At 36.2% G+C, this 21,016-nt stretch overlaps 1 protein-coding gene across 1 annotated transcript in view; it reads left to right on the forward strand.

Moving 5' to 3' along the window:
- yl (Putative vitellogenin receptor yl) overlaps positions 1-21,016 on the forward strand; it is a 47,456-nt gene that overhangs the window by 5,763 nt on the left and 20,677 nt on the right. The window contains 16 exon segments of the mRNA XM_067102979.1: positions 5,540-5,651; positions 5,894-5,994; positions 7,663-7,787; positions 8,204-8,320; positions 8,477-8,594; positions 8,835-8,960; positions 9,785-9,895; positions 11,904-11,915; positions 11,918-12,034; positions 12,418-12,518; positions 13,782-13,896; positions 14,593-14,758; positions 15,212-15,416; positions 17,029-17,226; positions 17,830-17,956; positions 19,026-19,175. Of these exon segments, the coding sequence (XP_066959080.1) occupies positions 5,540-5,651; positions 5,894-5,994; positions 7,663-7,787; positions 8,204-8,320; positions 8,477-8,594; positions 8,835-8,960; positions 9,785-9,895; positions 11,904-11,915; positions 11,918-12,034; positions 12,418-12,518; positions 13,782-13,896; positions 14,593-14,758; positions 15,212-15,416; positions 17,029-17,226; positions 17,830-17,956; positions 19,026-19,175 (2,001 nt within the window).

Consider the following 21,016-nt stretch of genomic DNA (forward strand, 5'->3'; position numbering starts at 1 on the left):
CAAAACCACTTCATTAAGCACTACACTTTATACACGTCACTTTAGGTCACTATGAGAACAGTTAATAGCATGGTAAATTAATAATCAAACTTTCCTTCACCAACACACACCATTCCATGACTTTCATGGTTTCACATTCACAAGGTAACGTTGTCACTATTTTCCTGTTTCTTAAACACACTAAGCCATATCGTATAACTATTAATGCCTTATCAAAAGTTCGCAGAATGAAACCGTTTTCTTTCTATTACCCTTAGAGTATTAGCCACAAAAATAAATATAATAAACAAGGAGAACTGAGAGCAGACCGTCAACTGTCTGCTTGGTGTGTTTCCTCTTCGCTAGCAGTATAGCCAGAACACAGAACATTGAAAACTTGCAATATGCTGAGCGTAACATTATCTTATTATTATACTGTAACTATACATTCAGTTTCTATTATCACACTTTACAATTTCCTTACTGACTACTGTTCCTAATTACGTTATTCTTCATCCTTGGTTTCTACGCCTATGTGTATTTTCAAGCTCAGAATATTCAAAAAAAGGTGGTAATATTGGGCGCCATCTTGGATTATGCTACTTACAAGCTGTTGATCTTCTAAATACCTATTCTATTATAATTCTTATACCTGAAAACATAGGGATAGCCACCAAGTTTGTTTGTATCTCGTCTAGAAACAAAGTTATGAAAAAAATTGAAAATAACAGCCATTTTGGACGCCAGCTTGAATTTCCAAGGTTGCACAGGGGGGATACCAGGGACTTTTAGTATGTCATTCTATGTATGTTCCTGCATCTATCCTGAAAAAATCAGCTTGTTACCAGCTATGTCCAGGTTTTGGGTCAAAATTGACTAATACTCTTGGACTAATAATCGCACCCACACATACATACATATAACATAATATATATATATATATATATATATATATATATATATATATATATATATATATATATATTATATATATATATATATATATATATATATATATATATATATATATATAGTGTGTAATTTCTCATTTCTTTCATTGCTACTTAGGCCTATCATTTTGATGCCTCTTATGAAGTTAACTGAATATATATATAACGCCTATTTTTGTATTTCTTATTTAAGTTTCTAAAGAATTAAAATTAGACGTTCAACATTAATTTACTTAATGCTAAATGCCAGCAGTGAAGAAGACTACCATGCTCATCAGTGGAGAATATCTCCTCCTCATCGCAAAAGATGCCTCTTATTAAAGAAATCATCGGCAACTGGATTATATTATAACGCAAACCCTACTAGCCTCTATTCTTTGTGTTTCGCTGATACGAAGTGTTTTTTTTGGCAGGAGTATGATGAAATAATATCTTGGTCTCATGTAGCCTGTTACGGATGGTTTGAGCCGCAACTTGAAGGGAGAGCGTAATGTTCTCGCTTTATAGCAACATCGGTAGTCAGGGGGGAGTTAGGCGGAGCTCCTTCAGTGATCATCCGACGATGATCTTTAACAGTAGTGCAACAATGGGGCCGTCTTCCACTTTTTACAATGAATTTATCATATTTCCTCGTTCTCTCTGTTGTTTTATCCCTCTACACATGGTTGTTTTATTTACGCTAAGCTGCCGAGCAATATCTACAATAGAGACATTATTTTATTAGTCAGTAAGCTTTTATCTGGATTCGAAATATAGTTTCTTCTTTGACTCTTTTGCCCAATCATCTGAAGTGAAATTTTTCAAAATGTTTCGTCATTTTTCGTAATATGAATTTTTCGCTCACCATTCTTTTTTATATTAACCGTATGATTAATAACCAAAGTCGAATAAGAAAATTACATTTCCTCGTAAATATTAAAAGAACAAATTACTGTTAGGTGAACGAAAACTTCTGGAACATGTTGCAAAACATTTTTGAGTGACTGTACATATAGTGTAAATATTGTATTAAATATTAAATTTGAAATATTAATTTAAATTTGAATTAATAGGAAATAAATTGTATTATATATATATATATATATATATATATATATAATATATATTATATATATATATAATATATATATTATATATATATATATATAATATATATATTATATATATATATATATAATATATATATTATATATATATATATATATATATATATATATATATATATATATATATATATATATATATATATATATATATTTGTATATATATATATATATATATATATATATATATATATATATATATATATATATATATATATATATATATATATATATATATATATATATATATATATATATATTACAGAGTCTAAAGTTATATTTATAAAAGGATATGATACGTATCATAAGTGTCAAGTTTGACAATTGAATATTTGATGACATTTGCCATTTGACTTTTTAGGGTATGCTCGAAAGTTATGACAAATTTATCTCACTTATTTAAAACTCTCATATTTAAAATCTCTCTCTCTCTCTCTCTCTCTCTCTCTCTCTCTCTCTCTCTCTCTCTCTCTCTCTCTCTCTCTCTCTCTCTCTCTGTTACGCTTGTATTTATCTTTCTCTTATTTACTCTCACAATTGATTGAGATATTCCCGATCTACTTTAATCATAATTCAACTTATATAAAGTATACTTGTAAGTATACTTTTCATGTTGAATTATGCACTTAACATGTATACGTTATAAGTATACATTTATAAGTGTATAATTTTACTTAGAAAATATTTAATTGTGTATATTAGCCCTCATAGGCCAATTCAGTCAAGTCCAGCTTCTTCAGACTTCAGTCTTACATAGATTTCTTTGAGGTTTAAGATGTATAGAATTAAGTTTCAGACTTAGGGCTATTGAAATTTATGGCTATTTAAGACATATGTCAGCATATTTGAGAGTATGTTAAGGCTGTTTGAGACTTATTGAAGGCTATTTGAGACTTTAAAAATTCTAGACTTTTTTTCAGTTTAAGGCATTTCTGGCTGTTTGAGACTTTTGAAGCTATTTGAGAGTTGAGACTTAAAGGCTATTTATTTGGGACTTATTGAAGGCTATTTATTTGGGGCATATTGAAGGCTATTTATTTGGGGCATATTGAAGGCTATTTATTTGGAACTCGCTGAAGGCTATTTATTTGGGACTCGCTGAAGGCTATTTATTTGGGACTCGCTGAAGGCTACTTATTTGGGACTCGCTGAAGGCTACTTATTTGGGACTCGCTGAAGGCTACTTATTTGGGACTCGCTGAAGGCTACTTATTTGGGACTCGCTGAAGGCTACTTATTTGGGACTCGCTGAAGGCTACTTATTTGGGACTTCTTGAAGGCTATTTATTTGGGACTTCTTGAAGGCTATTTATTTGGGAGGAGGACTTCTTGAAGGCTATTTATTTGGGAGGGACTTCTTGAAGGCTATTTATTTGGGAGGGACTTCTTGAAGGCTATTTATTTGGGAGGGACTTCTTGAAGGCTATTTATTTGGGAGGGACTTCTTGAAGGCTATTTATTTGGGATGGACTTCTTGAAGGCTATTTATTTGGGATGGACTTCTTGAAGGCTATTTATTTGGGATGGACTTCTTGAAGGCTATTTATTTGGGATGGACTTGAAGGCTATTTATTTGGGATGGACTCGAAGGCTATTTATTTGGGATGGACTCGAAGGCTATTTATTTGGGATGGACTCGAAGGCTATTTATTTGGGATGGACTCGTTGAAGGCTATTTATTTGGGATGGACTCGTTGAAGGCTATTTATTTGGGATGGACTCGTTGAAGGCTATTTATTTGGGATGGACTCGTTGAAGGCTATTTATTTGGGAGGGACTCGTTGAAGGCTATTTATTTGGGAGGGACTCGTTGAAGGCTATTTATTTGGGAGGGACTCGTTGAAGGCTATTTATTTGGGAGGGACTCATTGAAGGCTATTTGTTTGAGACTCGCTGAAGGCTATTTGTTTGGGACTTGTTGAAGGCTATTTGTTTGGGACTTGTTGAAGGCTATTTGTTTGGGACTTGTTGAAGGCTATTTGAGACTCGTTGAAGGTTATTTGTTTGAGACTCATTGAAGGCTATTTGTTTGAGACTCATTGAAGGCTATTTGTTTGAGACTCGTTGAAGGCTATTTGTTTGGGACTCGTTGAAGGCTATTTGTTTGGGACTCGTTGAAGGCTATTTGTTTGGGACTCGTTGAAGGCTATTTGTTTGGGACTCGTTGAAGGCTATTTGTTTGGGACTCGTTGAAGGCTATTTGTTTGGGACTCGCTGAAGGCTATTTGTTTGGGACTCGCTGAAGGCTATTTGTTTGGGACTCGTTGAAGGCTATTTGTTTGGGACTCGCTGAAGGCTATTTGTTTGGGACTCGCTGAAGGCTATTTGTTTGGGACTCGCTGAAGGCTATTTGTTTGGGACTCGCTGAAGGCTATTTGTTTGGGACTCGCTGAAGGCTATTTGTTTGGGACTCGCTGAAGGCTATTTGTTTGGGACTCGCTGAAGGCTATTTGTTTGGGACTTGTTGAAGGCTATTTATTTGGGACTCGCTGAAGGCTATTTGTTTGGGACTCGTTGAAGGCTATTTGTTTGGGACTCGTTGAAGGCTATTTGTTTGGGACTCATTGAAGGCTATTTGTTTGGGACTCGTTGAAGGCTATTTGACATTGAAGGCTATTTATTTGAGACTTATTGAAGGCTATTTATTTGGGACTTGTTGAAGGCTATTTATTTGGGACTTGTTGAAGGCTATTTATTTGGGACTTGTTGAAGGCTATTTATTTGGGACTTGTTGAAGGCTATTTATTTGGGAATCGTTGAAGGCTATTTATTTGGGAATCGTTGAAGGCTATTTATTTAGGAATCGTTGAAGGCTATTTATTTGGGACTTGTTGAAGGCTATTTATTTGGGACTTGTTGAAGGCTATTTATTTGGGACTTGTTGAAGGCTATTTATTTGGGACTTGTTGAAGGCTATTTATTTGGGACTTGTTGAAGGCTATTTATTTGGGAATCGTTGAAGGCTATTTATTTGGGACTTGTTGAAGGCTATTTATTTGGGAATCGTTGAAGGCTATTTATTTGGGAATCGTTGAAGGCTATTGATTTTGATTTCTTGAAGGGTATTTGTTTGATGCTTATTGAAGACTATAAGTTACATTTGTCATTTATATATAAATGACATTAATCTATAAATGACATTGATCTGTAAATGACATTGATCTGTAAATGACATTGATCTGTAAATGACATTGATCTATTAATGACGTTGAACTATGATCTGTAAGTGACATTTGTCTGTAAGTGACATTTGTCTGTAAGTGACATTTGTCTGTAAGTGACATTTGTCTGTAAGTGACATTTGTCTGTAAGTGACATTTGTCTGTAAGTGACATGTATCTGTAAATTTCATTTATCCATAAATTACATTCATTTATCTATACACTACATTTAATTACATTAACCTATAAATTCCAGTGATCCTGTCCTAATTAATAACTAAAAGAAATAATTAATTATAAATTAAATTTATCTTCATAATTACTTAAAATTTTCTTACTCAAACAGCCTGGGCTGCGGGAGATGACCCTAGGGAACCCCCTGTCCGTCTAAGGGGGAGAAGGGAGTCCCCTCCTCCCCCTCCGCCGCCATCTTTGAACTTCACGTCGTCCTGTGCTTCGTAAGTGCTCTCTCTCTCTCTCTCTCTCTCTCTCTCTCTCTCTCTCTCTCTCTCTCTCTCACAACAGGTCAATTGGTACCATGGCTATGTGGTTACTAGTTATTGTTTTTGAGTGTTAAAAGCGTGTAGTAACATGCTACTTAAGATTTGAACAGTGTTGAGTTATTTAATTGTCAAAGTGTTGCAGCTTGGGTGTTCCTTAGATGATTGAAGTGTTAAGTGTTCCTTTTCCTCCCCACCAGGTTTCAATGGAAGTGTTCCTCAGACGGGAAGTGCATCGACCAATCACAGAGGTGCGATGGGTACCAGCACTGCTCTGATCTCTCGGATGAGAATGACTGCCGTAAGTAGCAGGTTACTTAACGGCTGCTTTTGTCCGCACTTGTGTGTCCGGTTAATACACTTGTAAAGTGTGTGGTTGGTTCACTTATGAAGTTGCTCCTTGTTCCTTGGTAATTGGTAATTGGCTTTGTCCAAAAATTTATAATTTTGATGATTTTTGTATAATTTACTTGAATGCTAAGATACTTGAGCTCATAAGTGTTACTTGAATGCCAAGATACTTAGGCCCATAAGTGTTACTTGAATGCCAAGATACTTAGGCCCATAAGTGTTACTTGAATGCCAAGATACTTAGGCCCATAAGTGTTACTTAAATGCCAAGGTACTTAGGCTCATAAGTATTACTTGAATGCCAAGATACTTAGGCCCATAAATGTTACTTGAATGCCAAGGCACTTAAGCTCGTAAGTGCTACTTAAATGCCAAGGAACTTAGGCTCATAAGTTATACTTAAATCCCAAGGTACTTAGGCTCATAAGTGTTACTTGAATGCAAGATACTTAGGCCCATAAGTGTTACTTAAATGCTAAGGTACTTAGGCCCATAAGTGTTACTTGAATGCCAAGATACTTAGGCTCATAAGTGTTACTTAAATGTAAAGGTACTTAGGCTCATAAGTGTTGCTTGAATGCCAAGGAACATAGGTTCATGAGTGTTACCTAAATGCCAAGATATTTGCTACCTCAAACTTATATTAAGTGCCCATAGAGTGTGATTTATTTGTACCTCACACTAGACACTTTTATAAGTGTGCATAATACTTAAGTGTATGACAGTCTTGACCTAAGTGCTTGTAAAGTCACTTATTTATCGAACTTTATCATTTGTTGTGCTTTATCTCAACTTTACACTTTTCAAGGTACACACAAACTTTAACTTTACACTTTTCTAAGTAAATTTCTAAGTAAAATACACACTATACAATCTTCTAAAGTAAAGTACATACTATGCAAATTTCTAAGTACACACACTAAGTTGACACTTTCCCAAGTGTACACACCAACTTGACACTTAAGTACACTTAAGTTGACACTTTCCTAAGTACACTGAGCTGACACTCTCCTAAGTACACTAAGTTTACACTTCCCAAGTACACTTGAGTTGCCACTTTAAGTACACTTTCCCAAGTACACACACCAACTTGACACTTAAGTACACTTAAGTTGACACTTTCCTAAGTACACTGAGCTGACACTCTCCTAAGTACACTAAGTTTACACTTCCCAAGTACACTTGAGTTGCCACTTTCTTAAGTACACTTTCCCAAGTGTACACACCAACTTGACACTTAAGTACACTTAAGTTGACACTTTCCTAAGTACACTGAGCTGACACTCTCCTAAGTACACTAAGTTTACACTTCCCAAGTACACTTGAGTTGCCACTTTCTTAAGTACACTTTCCCAAGTACACACACCAACTTGACATTTTACTAAGTAAAATACACACACACCAACTTGGCACTTTTCTAAGTGAAGATCTAAGTAAAATACACACTCACACACATTAACTTAACACCATTCAAGGTACACACCAGTAAAGTACACCCTTGACACTTTTCTAAGTACACACACTAACTAGGCACTTTAAGTAAAGTTCTGAAGTAAAGTACACACTTCACACTTTTCTAAGTACACTCACACACTCTCACTCTCCCTCTCCCTGGCAGACGGATGCGATGAGTCGCGGTTTTTCAGGTGCCGGAATGGCGAGTGCATCTCCAAGTTCTTCCTGTGTGACGGACACCCGGACTGCACGGACAGGTCAGATGAGGTCGCCTGCGTCGAGGAGGAGGTGAGGAAGCAGGACCTACCCCTCTCTCTCTTTCTCTCTCTTTCTCTCTCTTTCTCTCTCTTTCTCTCTCTTTCTCTCTTTCTCTCTCTCTCTCTCTCTCTCTCTCTCTCTCTCTCTCTCTCAACAGGTCAATTGGTACCTTGGCTATGTGGTCATAAGTTGTTGTTTTGTACATGAATAGACGTTGATACTCCAACAGTGTTGGAGACAACCCCTTACATTGTTGGAGACTTCAGTATTGTTGGAGGGTATCTCCAGTGATGCTTGGGATTGTAGGAGACCACATCTCACATTGTTGGAGACCACCACCAACCATTTTAAAATTCTACACTAGTTCCTAAGATGATTCCTAAGAAATTTACCCCAATTCATCCTCTTCCTCACTCTCTCCCTCTATCTCTCCCTCTCTCCAACAGAGCGCGTGCCCTCTCCAACAGTTCAGGTGCAAAGGGAACAACTTGTGCTTCCCTCAACTGTGGCGGTGCGACGGCGCAGCCGACTGCCCGGACCACTCCGACGAGGAGGACTGCCCCGTGAGTATTGTGTAGCTCTGAATCTGGTGGTCCAGTGGTTAAGGTTTTGAGTTGAAAATTGAATTATGTCAACCTTGTAGGTGTATAAGTTACTTGCCTTGTTATAAGTGTTAAAAGTTTACTCTCAAATGTTGTAAGCCACCCCCACACCCGCAGGCTAAACCGAACTGTACAGAGCAACAGTTCCGCTGTGGGAACGGTGTATGCGTCTCCCTTGACTACGTCTGCAACGGGGATCTCGACTGCCGGGGTGGGGAAGATGAGGCGCACTGCGGTAAGTTTCAATCTCCTGAACTGTTTCAAACTGTAGCACACTTGCATCCTCCACAATTGTTTCAAACACTAGAACAGTGTCAAACTGTAGCACAGTTTCAACCTCCAGAACAGTTTCAAAAACAGTTTCAAAACCCAGACTCAGCCTCTCTATCTCAACCCCCACAACAGTTCTGAATAGTACACAAGAGTTTCCTATAACAAACCACAAATATTTTAATTAATAAAATATGAATTCCAGAGACCTCAAGATGCAATGCCAACCCAAACCACTACCAGTGCAAAGACGGCTCTTGTCTGGAGCCTGAGAAGGTCTGTGACGGGAGACGAGACTGCGCAGACGGCAGCGACGAAGGGGGCCTGTGCTGTGAGTCTGTCCCTTCAATTGGTGACTGGTAGTGTGAAGGTTAAATTAATGTGTGGTTTTGGCAGTGTGAAGGTTAAGTTGATATGTTTGGTAGTTTGGATGTTAAATTTAAAAACATAAGCAGTATGGATGTTAAATTAGTATGCAGTCGCTGCAGCTTGAAGGCTAAATTCAAGTTTGGCTGTGTGAAGGCTAAATTAGTATGTAATGATAGTATGAAGGTTAAATTAAGTTAGTGTGTAATTTCAGTGTTTGGTACCTGTCACTATAAAACTGCATAACTGTCAAACTGTCATTGTAGAATTGTGCCAAATCCGTCAAAACTGCATTACTGTCAAACTGTTGCTATAAAGCAAGGTAACTGTCAAACTGCGCCTTGTAACTGTAGAACACTATAATGGTAAGTCACTATAAAACTGCATAACTGTAAAGCAGTATGTCACTATAAAGCTGCATAACTGTAAAATACTGTCACTATGAAACTGCAGAACTGTTAAACACCGTCACTATAAAACTGCATAACTGTAAAACACTCACTATGAAACTGCAGAACTGTAAAACATTAAGTCACAATAAAACTGCAGAACTGTAAAACACTATAATTGAGTCATTACAAAATGCATAACTGTAAAACAGTCACTATAAACTGCAGAATTGTAAAACAGTAAGTCACTATATCACTGCATCACTGTAAAACAGTATAATTATAAGTCATTATAAAACTGCATAACTAAAACACTATAATTTCAAGTCATTATAAAACTGCATAACTGTAAAACAGTATCATTGTCACTATAAAACTGCATAACTGTAAACCTTTCCAGCGAGACAGTGCAAAGTGGGGGACTGTTCGGACCAGTGCTACAGTACTCCAGGTGGACCGCATTGCGCGTGTTTGCAAGGTTACTTTCCTCTTTCCGAGAAGGAGTGCGCAGGTTAGTGATTACATTACCCTGGTATTGAAAAAGTAATTTAGGAAGGATTATTAAAAGGGGTAATTTTGGATGATAAAAATTTGAATTTAATAGTAATTTAGGATGAATTATGAAGAATTTAAGATTTACCCAAGTATGGAAAGGTAATTTAGGATGGATTATTTAGAGGTAATTTTGGATTATTAAAAAAGCTTAAAGTAATTTCGGATTGATCATTAAAAAGTAATTTTGGAGTATTAAATATTAAGAATTAATATAGGATGAATTATGAAGAAGTTATGATTTACCCAGGTGTGAAAAGGTTATTTAGGATGGATTATTAAAAGGTAATTTTGATTATCAAAAAATGTAAAAGTAATTTAGGATTGATTATTAAAAGGTAATTTTGGGTTATTAAAAAGCAATTTAGGATCGATTATTAAAAGGTAATTTTGGATTATTAAAAACTAAAAGTAATTTAGGGCTAATAAAGATCTGAAAAGTAATTTAGGCTTATTAAAAAATTTGAAGATAATTTAGGATGAATTAAGAATTTAGAATTAAAACAATTCAGGATTATTTACCCAAGCATGGAAAGGTAATTTTGGATTATTAAAAATTAAAGGTAGTTTAGGATTGATTATTAAAAGGTAATTTTGGACTATTAAAAAATTAAAAGTAATGTGGGATTGATTATTAAAAGGTAATTTGGGATTAAAAATATTAAGATAATTTAGGATTAAAATAATTCAGGATTATTTACCGAAGTATTGAAAGGTAATTTAGGATTCATTATTGAAAGAAAATTTGGGATTAGTGGAAGATAATTTAGAAATTAAAAAGATAATTTAGGATTAAAAGGTAATTTAGGATCGATTATTAAAAGTTAATCTAGGATAAAAGGTAATTTAGGATCTAAGGTAATTTCTGTTGGATTATTAAAAGGTAATTTATTATTGAAAGACAATTTAGTGTTAGAAGATAAATTAAGATTAAGATAGTGTAGGTATAAAGTAATTTAAGATTTAAAAAATTAGGATAAAAATTTAGGCTAAAATGAAATTGGGATTGACCCAGGTATTAAGTGTTGAAGTGTAATTTAGGATTGACCCAGGTATTAAAAGTATTAAAATGTTATTTAGGATTGATCCAGGTATTAAAAGTATTGAAATGTAATTTAGGATTTACCCAGGTATTAAAAATATTGAAATGTAATTTAGGATTGACCCAGGTATTGAAAGTATTAAAATGTAATGTAAGATTAACCCAGGTATTGAAAGTATTGAAATGTGATTTAGGATTGACCCAGGTATTAAAAGTATTGAAATGTAATTGAGGATTGATCCAGGTGTTAAAAGTATTGAAATGTAATTTAGGATTGACCCAGGTATTGAAAGTATTGAAATTTAATTTAGGATTGACCCAGGTATTGAAAGTATTGAAATTTAATTTAGGATTGACCCAGGTATTGAAAGTATTGAAATGTAATTTAGGATTGAACCAGGTATTAAAAGGATTGAAATGTTAAAAGCTAATTTAGGATGATTTAAGAGATGATTTAGGATGAATTACCAAAGAATTGAAAGGTAATTTAGGTTAAGGTAATTTAGGATGAGTTAGCCAATTGTGAAAAGATAATTTAAGATTTAAGGTAATGTATGATGAGTTAGCCAAGTATTGAAAGGTATAATCTGAAGGGAGTCCTATGTGACTGACCTCACATGACCTCTGTGACCTCATATGAGGTCACAGTGCTTGCTGACCTCTGAACTAGATTTTATTGGACTTATAAACCAAGCTGAATGACCTCACATGACCTTGTAGACCTGGTAGTGACTTCATAATTATCGCAAAATATCCACACAATTGACCTCATATGACCTCACAAATGACCTTGCTTGACATCATATGACCTTATTGACCTGATAGTGACCTGGAAGTGACTTCCTGATTACCTCAAAATATCCACACAGTTGACCTCAGTTGATCTCACAAATGACCTCACTTGACCTCTGTGACCTCTCCCCAGACGTGGACGAGTGCCGGGCAACGTCAGTGTCTGCGACCACTTCTGCCAGAACATCCCCGGGGGGTTCAGGTGTTCCTGTGGGGACAAGTACAGCCTCCTCCTTCAAGATAACAGGACTTGCTTGAGTGATAGTGAGTCTCTCTCTCTCTCTCTCTCTCTCTCTCTCTCTCTCTCTCTCTCTCTCTCTCCTGCGAATTTTTGGTCATTTTTTGAAGCCAGATAAATTTGAATTTAAATATTGGCAAATCAAAATCAAAATTAATTACCTGTATTAAATATTTATATAATTACTTAAATTAAAATATAACTTAATGACCTTCATTATAGTTAATGTCTATATATGTTAAATTTAAATTTAAATTGTATTTGCAAATTAAGATAAGTAATTACCTGTATTTAAATATATAAATTAATTATTTAAATATATTTAACTTAATTACCTTTATTATTGTTTAATGTATATAATTTTTAACTTAGAATTAATGACCTTTTCCCCCCACCCTCCTCCCCACAGAGCAGGGGTATGGGTTCTTAGTGGTGGCCATGAACCGCGAGATTCGCGAGATCTACCTCAACGCCACTCTCTACACCAGCGTCTACGCCGGGTTCGATTTGGTGAGTGAGTTTTGGTCCCTTTTTGATTGTCTGGGTCTAGGTGAGCTGACTGGATGGATGGATGGATGATGGGTCTTCTGGATGTGTCTAGGTTCTTTTAAAAAAAAATTTTCTTGTTGTTGTCTGGGTTCTTTCAAAAATTTTTTAAAAATTGTTTTTTTAAGATTGTCTAGGCTTTTTAAAATTTCCTAGGTTTTGTCTATTTTTGTTTTTGTCTATATTTGCTTTTGTCTAGGTTTTTAAAAATTGTCTGGGTTTTTAAAAATTGTCTGGGTTTTTAAAAATTGTCTGGGTTTTGTTCTAAATTGTGTGGGTTTTGTTCTAAATTGTGTGGGTTTTGTTCTAAATTGTGGGTTTTGTTCTAAATTGTGGGTTTTGTTCTAAATTGTGGGTTTTGTTCTAAATTGTCTGGGTTTTGTTCTATATTGTCTAGGCGGTCTTAAAAATTGCCTAGACGCTCTTAAAAATTGTTTAGGTTTATTAAAAATTGCCTAGGTTTATTAAAAATTGCCTAGGTTTATTAAAAATTGCCTTGGTTTATTAAAAATTGCCTAGGTTTATTAAAACTTGCCTAGGTTTATTAAAAATTGCCTAGGTTCTTTTAAAATTGACTAGGTTTTAAAATTGTCCAGGTTTTTTCAATTGTCTAGGTTCTTTTTCAATTGTCTATGTTTTTAAAAAATTGTCTAGGTTCTTTTTTGTCTAGGTTTATTTGACTAGGTTTTTAAATTGTGTAGGTTTTGAATTGTTAAGGTTTTTTGGACTGTCTAGGTTTTTAAAATTGTCTAGGTTCTTTAGGATCGTCTAGGTTCTTTTCAAATTATCTAGGGTTTTAAATTGTATACTGTTTTATAACTTTAAGGTTTTGTATTGTTAAGTTTTTAAAAAGTCTAGATTTTTTAAGTTTTCAAATTCTGTTGAATTGTTTAGGTATTTAAATTTTTTTATAAAATTTTCCAGGTTTTTAAATTGGAAAATTGTGTAGATATTGTAAATTCTTTTTATTTAAAAAAATTTCTAGATATTTAAAAATTATTTGAATTGTGTAGGTGTTTGAATTGTCTAGATAATTAAAAAATTTTGTTTGACTTGTATAAGTTTTTAAAAAGTATTATTAAAATAGTCTAGGCTTTACAAAATGTCTGGATATTTAAAAAATTTGTTTTATAGTTTTTGGAATTCTAGATGTTAAAAAAAATTATTGAATTGTCTAGGTTTTAAAACTGTCTAGGGTTTTAAAGTCCTTTTTTTTTTCTATCCCAGATCCAGAGTGTGGCCTACGACCCCGTCGAAGACAAGGTCTACTGGAGCAACTCCATCATAGTCTTCAGGAAGGGCCGGATGACCATGGAGGAGCCGGAGAGGGTTGTCACGAAAGGTAAGGGTTTCGTCTGGTCCAGATCTGACTTTTGTGTAGTCCGGATCTGACTTTTGTGTAGTCCGGATCTGACTTTTGTGTAGTCCGGATCTGACTTTTGTGTAGTCCGGATCTGACTTTTGTGTAGTCCGGATCTGACTTTTGTGTAGTCCGGATCTGACTTTTGTGTAGTCCGGATCTGACTTTGTGTAGTCCGGATCTGACTTTTGTGTAGTCCGATCTGACTTTTGTGTAGTCGGATCTGACTTTTGTGTAGTCCGGATCTGACTTTTGTGTAGTCCAGGTCTGACTTTTGTGTAGTCCAGGTCTGACTTTTGTGTAGTCCAGGTCTGACTTTTGTGTAGTCCAGGTCTGACTTTTGTGTAGTCCAGGTCTGACTTTTGTCTGGTCCGGATCTGGCTTTCGTGTGGTTCGGATCTGACTTTCGTGTGGTTCAGATCTGACTTTCGTGTGGTTCGGATCTGACTTTCGTGGGTTCGGATCTGACTTTCATGTGGTCTGGATCTTTCTTCTGGTCCGGATCTGATATTCGTGTGGTTTGGATCTGACTTTCATGTAGTCCAGACCTGACATTTGTGTGGTTTGGATCCGACTGGATTCGATTTTTGTGTAATGTGGATCTGACTGGATCAGACTTTCATGTAGTCCGGATCTGACTTGACCTGACTTCCGAGTAATCTGGATCTAACCTTGCAGGGATCCGGAGGGTGGAGTCGCTGGCCGTTGACTGGTACGGGAGGAACCTTTACATCGGCGACTCGGGAATACAGAAGATAGTGGTGTGTTCCCTGGACGGCCAGAGCTGTGGAGTCCTCGTGGGGAGCGTCAGTCCCCGGACGCTCCGGCTGGATATCAGAAATAGGTGAGGATTTTTTTATGTAATTTTATATTTTTTCCGTAATATTGATGCTTCCAGGATATAGTATATAATATAAAACTTTTTCCATAATATATAAAATTATTTTCCATTATATATAAAATTTTCTGTATAAACTGTTTTATTCCAATATATAAAATTAAATTCCATAATGTATAAAATTAGTTTTTCCTTAATTTATAACAATTTTATTCCAAAATATTATTTTTCCTTAATTTTATTCCATAATTCCATAATTCCCAAAGAGTGCTCTTCTGGAATATACCTATTTTTCCATAATATATAAAACAATTTTATTCCACAATTCCCAAAGGCTGACCTTCTGGAATGTACCCATTTTTCCATGATATACAAAACTGTTTTATTCCACAATAAACAAAACCATTTTATTCCATAAAAATAAAACAATTTTATTCCACAACTCTGTAATGCCCAAAGGCTGCTCTTCTGGACCGACACGAAGGCCCTGTCCATCACGAAGGCCGGAATGGATGGGTCGCGCCCCAAGAACCTGGTCTCCGGCGGGATCAAGATCCCCAACGGCCTGGCCCTGGACCAGCCGGCCAGGCGCGTCTACTGGATGGACGCAGGCGCAGGACTCCACGCCGTCCAGCATGTCTCCTACGACGGCACGGATAGGAAGGTGTGTGTGGGGAGATGTTCCGGGAATGGTGAAAGCTTTCTAAAAGTTAAGTTTAGGAATTCAGGAATTAAGGAATTGGAATTAGGAATTTGGAATTTATGAATCTGCAAGATTATAACCACTTGAGAGAGAAAGCTAGTTTCACTTATTTGTTCCCGTGAGGAATTGTTCGCGGACTGGTGAAAGCATTGGTAGCTTAAGTCAGTCGAGTTTAGGAAGTTAGGAATTAAGGAATTTAACAGTCAAGGAATTTAGGAATTAGGTCTAGGAACTTAGGAATTAACTCCTAAATTCCCTGACTGTTACTATTAATTCCTATATTCCCTGACTGTGTTAATTTCTAAATTCCTAAATTCCCGGACTTTGTGTTAATTCCTAAATTCCTTTGATTTGTATTAAATTCCTGTTATTCCTAAATTCCTGACTTATTCCTAAATTTAATTTACTGTATTCCTAAATTCCAGGACTTTGTGTTAGTGTTAATTCCTATATTCCTTGATTTAGTGTTAATTCCTGTATTCCTAAATTCCCTGACTTAGTGTTAATTCCTGTATTCCTAAATTCCCTGGCTTAGTGTTAATTCCTAAATACCTAAATTCCCTGACTGTTACTGTTAATTCCAAAATTCCCTGTTAGACTATTAATTCCTCTTAATTGCAGTCAAGGAACTAGGAATTTGGGAATTTAGGAATTAATAGTTAAGGAATTAGGTCAATTCCCTCACAGCTAGACTGTTAATTCCTAAGTTCCTGCAATCCTTGATTAAGACTGTTGTTAATTTTGTTGTTAATTTATGAAGTTCAAAATTCCCTAACTGTTAATTCCTAAAACAATCAATTTATTGACTTAATTCCTAAGTTCCTAATTTCCTTGGCTGTTAATTCGTACATTCCTAATTTTTTACAGTTAATTCCTAAATTCCTAGTTTTGATTGTTTATTATTATATCCATAAATTCCTTGACTATTAATCCCTTAATTCCTAAATTCTTTGTTGATTCTAAAATTCCTAAATTCCTAGGTTCCTAAATAACTAAATTTCTTGACTGTTAATCCCTAAATTCCTTGACTGTTGATTCCTGAATCCCTAAATTCCTTGACTTGATTCCTGAAACCCCAAATTCCTTGACTGTTGATCCCTAAAACCCTCAACTCCTTGACTGTTGATTCCTGAAACCCTAGACCCCTTAACTTGATTCCTGAATCCCTAAATTCCTTGACGAATTAATCCCTAATCTCCTTGACTGTTGATACCTGAATCCCAAAATTCCTTGACAAATTAATCCCTAAACTCCTTGACTGTTGATTCCGGAATCCCAAAATTCCTTGGCAAATTAATCCCTAATCTCCTTGGCTGTTGATTCCTGAATCCCTAAATTCCTTGACAAATTAATCCCTAATCTCCTTGGCTGTTGATTCCTGAATCCCTAAATTCCTTGACAGATTAATCCCTAATCTCCTTGACTGTTGATTCCTGAATCCCTAAATTCCTTGACAAATTAATCCCTAATCTCCTTGACTGTTGATTCCTGAATCCCTAAATTCCTTGACAAATTAATCCCTAATCTCCTTGACTGTTGATTCATGAATCCCTAAATTCCCCACCAATTGCAGCACGTGCCGAGCGGGGCCGCTAGCCACCCGTACTCGCTGGACGTGTGGGAGAGCCGCCTGTACTGGAGCGACCTGAACCATGAGCACGTGAGATCCTGCCTGAAGACCTCCGGCAAGGGCGTCCAGTCTGTCCTGAAGGGCTCCTCAAGGAACGACTTCTATGGAATCTGCCTCTACCACTCCTCCATGATTGACCAGGTAAGGGTGGTGGTGATGTGGGTCTTGGTGGGAGTTGTGGGGTTTGTAATGGATTGTTGTTTTTTTTTTATATTTTTCCTTTGATTTTTTTATTGAAATTTTTTTCAGTGAGTTTTTATTTGTGATTTTTTATTAATTTTTCCTTGAGTTTTGTATTTGTTTTGTATTTGATTTTTTTCTTGAGTTTTTTTTTTTTCCTTGATTTTTTAATTAATTTTTTCCTCGAGTTTTTATTTTTTCTTTGATTTTTTATTAAACTTTTTTTTTCATTTTTATTACAATTTTTATTCCAAATTTTTAATGAAATTTTTTTATTGAATTTTCTTACTTTTAAAATTGTTTTAACTGATTTTTTTCCTGACTTTTTATTTTATTACTTTTTGTTCAATTTTTTTAAAATTAATTTTATTTTTTAAAAATTTTCATTTAAAAAAATTTTTTCTAAAGTTTAAAAATTTTTTAATTTTCTGAAAAAAATTGGTTAATTTTATTTTTTTTAGAAAATTTCCATTGTTTTTAATTTTTAAGTTTTGTATTAAATTTTTCCTAAAATCTGTTGTAAAATTTTTCCTTAAATTTTTAAAGTGATTTTTCTCCCCCCAGGGCTCCAACCCATGCGGGGTGCGGCCTTGCTCTCACCTCTGCCTACTGGTGCCCGGGAACGGATCCGGGTATAGGTGTGCATGCCCTGCCGAGATGGACTTATCCGGAGACCGCCACTCTTGTAGAGGTGAGACTGAGAGAGAGAGAGAGAGAGAGAGAGACTGAGAGAGAGGGAGACTGAGAGAGAGGGAGACTGAGAGAGAGGGAGACTGAGAGAGAGGGAGACTGAGAGAGAGGAGAGACTGAGAGAGAGAGGGAGACTGAGAGAGAGACTGAGAGAGAGAGAGGAGACTGAGAGAGAGGAGAGACTGAGAGAGAGAGACTGAGAGAGAGAGAGAGAGAGAGAGAGAGAGAGAGAGAGAGAGAGAGGGAGACTGAGTGAGAGAGAGAGAGAGGGAGACTGAGGGGAGAGAGAGAGGGAGACTGAGGAGAGAGAGAGAGAGAGGAGAGACTGAGAGAGGAGAGAGAGAGAGGGGAGACTGAGGGAGAGAGAGAGACTGAGGGAGAGAGGGAGAGAGGAGACTGAGGAGAGAGAGAGAGAGAGAGACTGAGGAGAGAGAGAGAGAGAGAGAGAGGAGAGAGAGAGAGAGAGAGAGAGGAGAGAGAGGAGAGAGAGAGAGAGAGAGAGGGAGACTGAGGAAGAGAGAGAGAGGGAGACTGAGGAGAGAGAGAGAGAGAGGGGAGACTGAGGAGAGAGAGAGAGAGAGAGGGAGACTGAGGAGAGAGAGAGAGAGAGAGGAGACTGAGGGAGAGAGAGAGAGAGAGAGGGAGACTGAGGGAGAGAGAGAGAGAGAGAGGAGACTGAGGGAGAGAGAGAGAGAGAGAGGGAGACTGAGGGAGAGAGAGAGAGAGAGGGGAGACTGAGGGAGAGAGAGAGAGAGAGGGAGACTGAGGGAGAGAGAGAGAGAGAGAGAGAGAGGGAGACTGAGAGAGAGAGAGAGAGAGAGAGAGGGAGACTGAGGGAGAGAGAGAGAGAGAGGAGACTGAGGGAGAGAGAGAGAGAGGAGACTGAGGAAGAGAGAGAGAGAGAGAGACTGAGGAAGAGAGAGACTGAGAGAGAGAGGGAGACTGAGAGAGAGGGATCTTAGTTATATATTTCTGGTTCTGTAATGTTGGCTGCTAATAATAATAATAATAATAATATCAAAGAAAAAATAAAATATTAACTATATTAATAACACCCTCCCCCCCCGCAGGGAAGCCCCAAGTGGCCTCCCCCTTCCTGTCTGACGGGGGCGCCTTCTACAGGCTCTTCAGCCCGCCCCTGGGGCTTGTGAGGATCGAGAGGTGGTTCCCCCTCCTCCAGGTGGAGCGGGTGGGCGACTTCGCCTACAACCCCCTCGGGAGTAAGTTACTCGAGTTACTTGGAGTAAAGTTCGCTGAGTTATGCAAACTAAAGATAGTATCACTTTCAATAAGGCTATGCCAAGTTACTTAAGGAGCGTGTTATTTTAATGTTACTTGAGTGTTATTGAAGCTGCTTAAGGAGCATGTTACTTGATTTGTTACTAAAGTTACTTAACGAGCATTTTACTTTAGGAGCATGTAAAGTTGTTTAATGAGTGTTACTTGGTGTGTCAATTCAGTTGCTCAAGGAGTGTTACTTAAGGAGCATGTTAAGAAATGTTACTTAAGGAGCATTACTCAAAGAGTGCTACTTAAGGAACGTGTTACTTAAGGAGTGCTACTCAAGGAATGTTACTTAGTGCTACTCAAGGAATGTTACTTAGAGAATGCTTCTTAAGGAATGTTACTTATTGCTACTTAAGGAATGTTGCTTTGAGTGCTACTTAAGGAATGTTGCTTTGAGTGCCACTTAAGGAATGTTGCTTTGAGTGCTACTTAAGGAATGTTGCTTTGAGTGCTACTTAAGGAATGTTGCTTCGAGTGCTACTTAAGGAATGTTGCTTCGAGTGCTACTTAAGGAATGTTGCTTCGAGTGCTACTTAAGGAATGTTGCTTCGAGTGCTACTTAAGGAATGTTGCTTCGAGTGCTACTTAAGAAATGTTGCTTTGAGTGCTACTTAAGGAATGTTGCTTTGAGTGCTACTTAAGGAACACGTTGCTTAAGTAGTTCTAATTATGGAATGTTACTTGGAGTGCTACTTAAAAAAGTCACTTAAGGAGTGCTACTTAAGGAATGTCACTTAAGGAGTGCTACTTAAGGAATGTCACTTAAGTGCTACTTAAGGAATGTCACTTGAGTGCTACTTAAGGAATGTCACTTAAGGAGTGCTACTTAAGGAATGTCACTTAAGGAGTGCTACTTAAGGAATGTCACTTAAGGAGTGCTACTTAAGGAATGTGTTTAAATTAGCATGGCACTTGGTTACTCAGGGCCAGTGCTACTTAGGTTACTTGGGGCAGTGCTACTTAGGTTACTTGAAGATACCATTTTGTAAGTTACCGACGGATTTCATTCCTCAAGGGTAGCGCTACTTTAGTTAAGGGTATTGCTATTTGAGTTAAGGGTATTGCCACTTTAGTTACTTTATAGTGTTACATTGATTCTGAGTCTTGTTTCTCTGTTAATTACACTGACAACGAACTAATTTCTGTTAATTACACTAAAGGTAATTATCGTGAATTACACTGATCTAATGAAAAATTTGGAATTATAGTTTAATACTTTTTTTAATTAAACGAAAAACACAAAACTTTTTCCATTTTCTTTAAGTACACTAACAGACCATTTTCTTTGTTACACTTGACTTTGTGTTAATTACACCAACAACAAAACCATTTTCTGTATGTTAATTACACTTTTTTTTAATTACACGAGCAAAAAAGTGTTAATTACGTTTTCTTGTTAATTAACCCCAGGATCCTTAAAAACGAAAAACTTTCTTTAATTACATATTTGTTACTTGACCAACAACAAACCATTTTCTTTGGGTTAATTACACTTTTCTTTGTTAATTACACTAAAAACAAACTATTTTATGTCAATTACTCATGTTCTTTGTTAATTACACTAACAATCCATTTTCTGTTATGTTCTTTGTTAATTACGCTAACAACAAACCATTTGTGTTTTCTTTAATTACACTAAAACCATTTTCGTTGTTAATTACACTTTTTTCTTAATTACACTAACAACAAACCATTTGCTTTGTGTCAGTCACACTTTTTCTTTGTTAGTTTATTTTCTTTGTTAATTACACTAACAACAAACCATTTTCTTTGT

Source organism: Macrobrachium rosenbergii, unplaced genomic scaffold, assembly GCF_040412425.1.
Source record: "Macrobrachium rosenbergii isolate ZJJX-2024 unplaced genomic scaffold, ASM4041242v1 171, whole genome shotgun sequence".
Lineage (NCBI taxonomy): Eukaryota > Metazoa > Arthropoda > Malacostraca > Decapoda > Palaemonidae > Macrobrachium > Macrobrachium rosenbergii.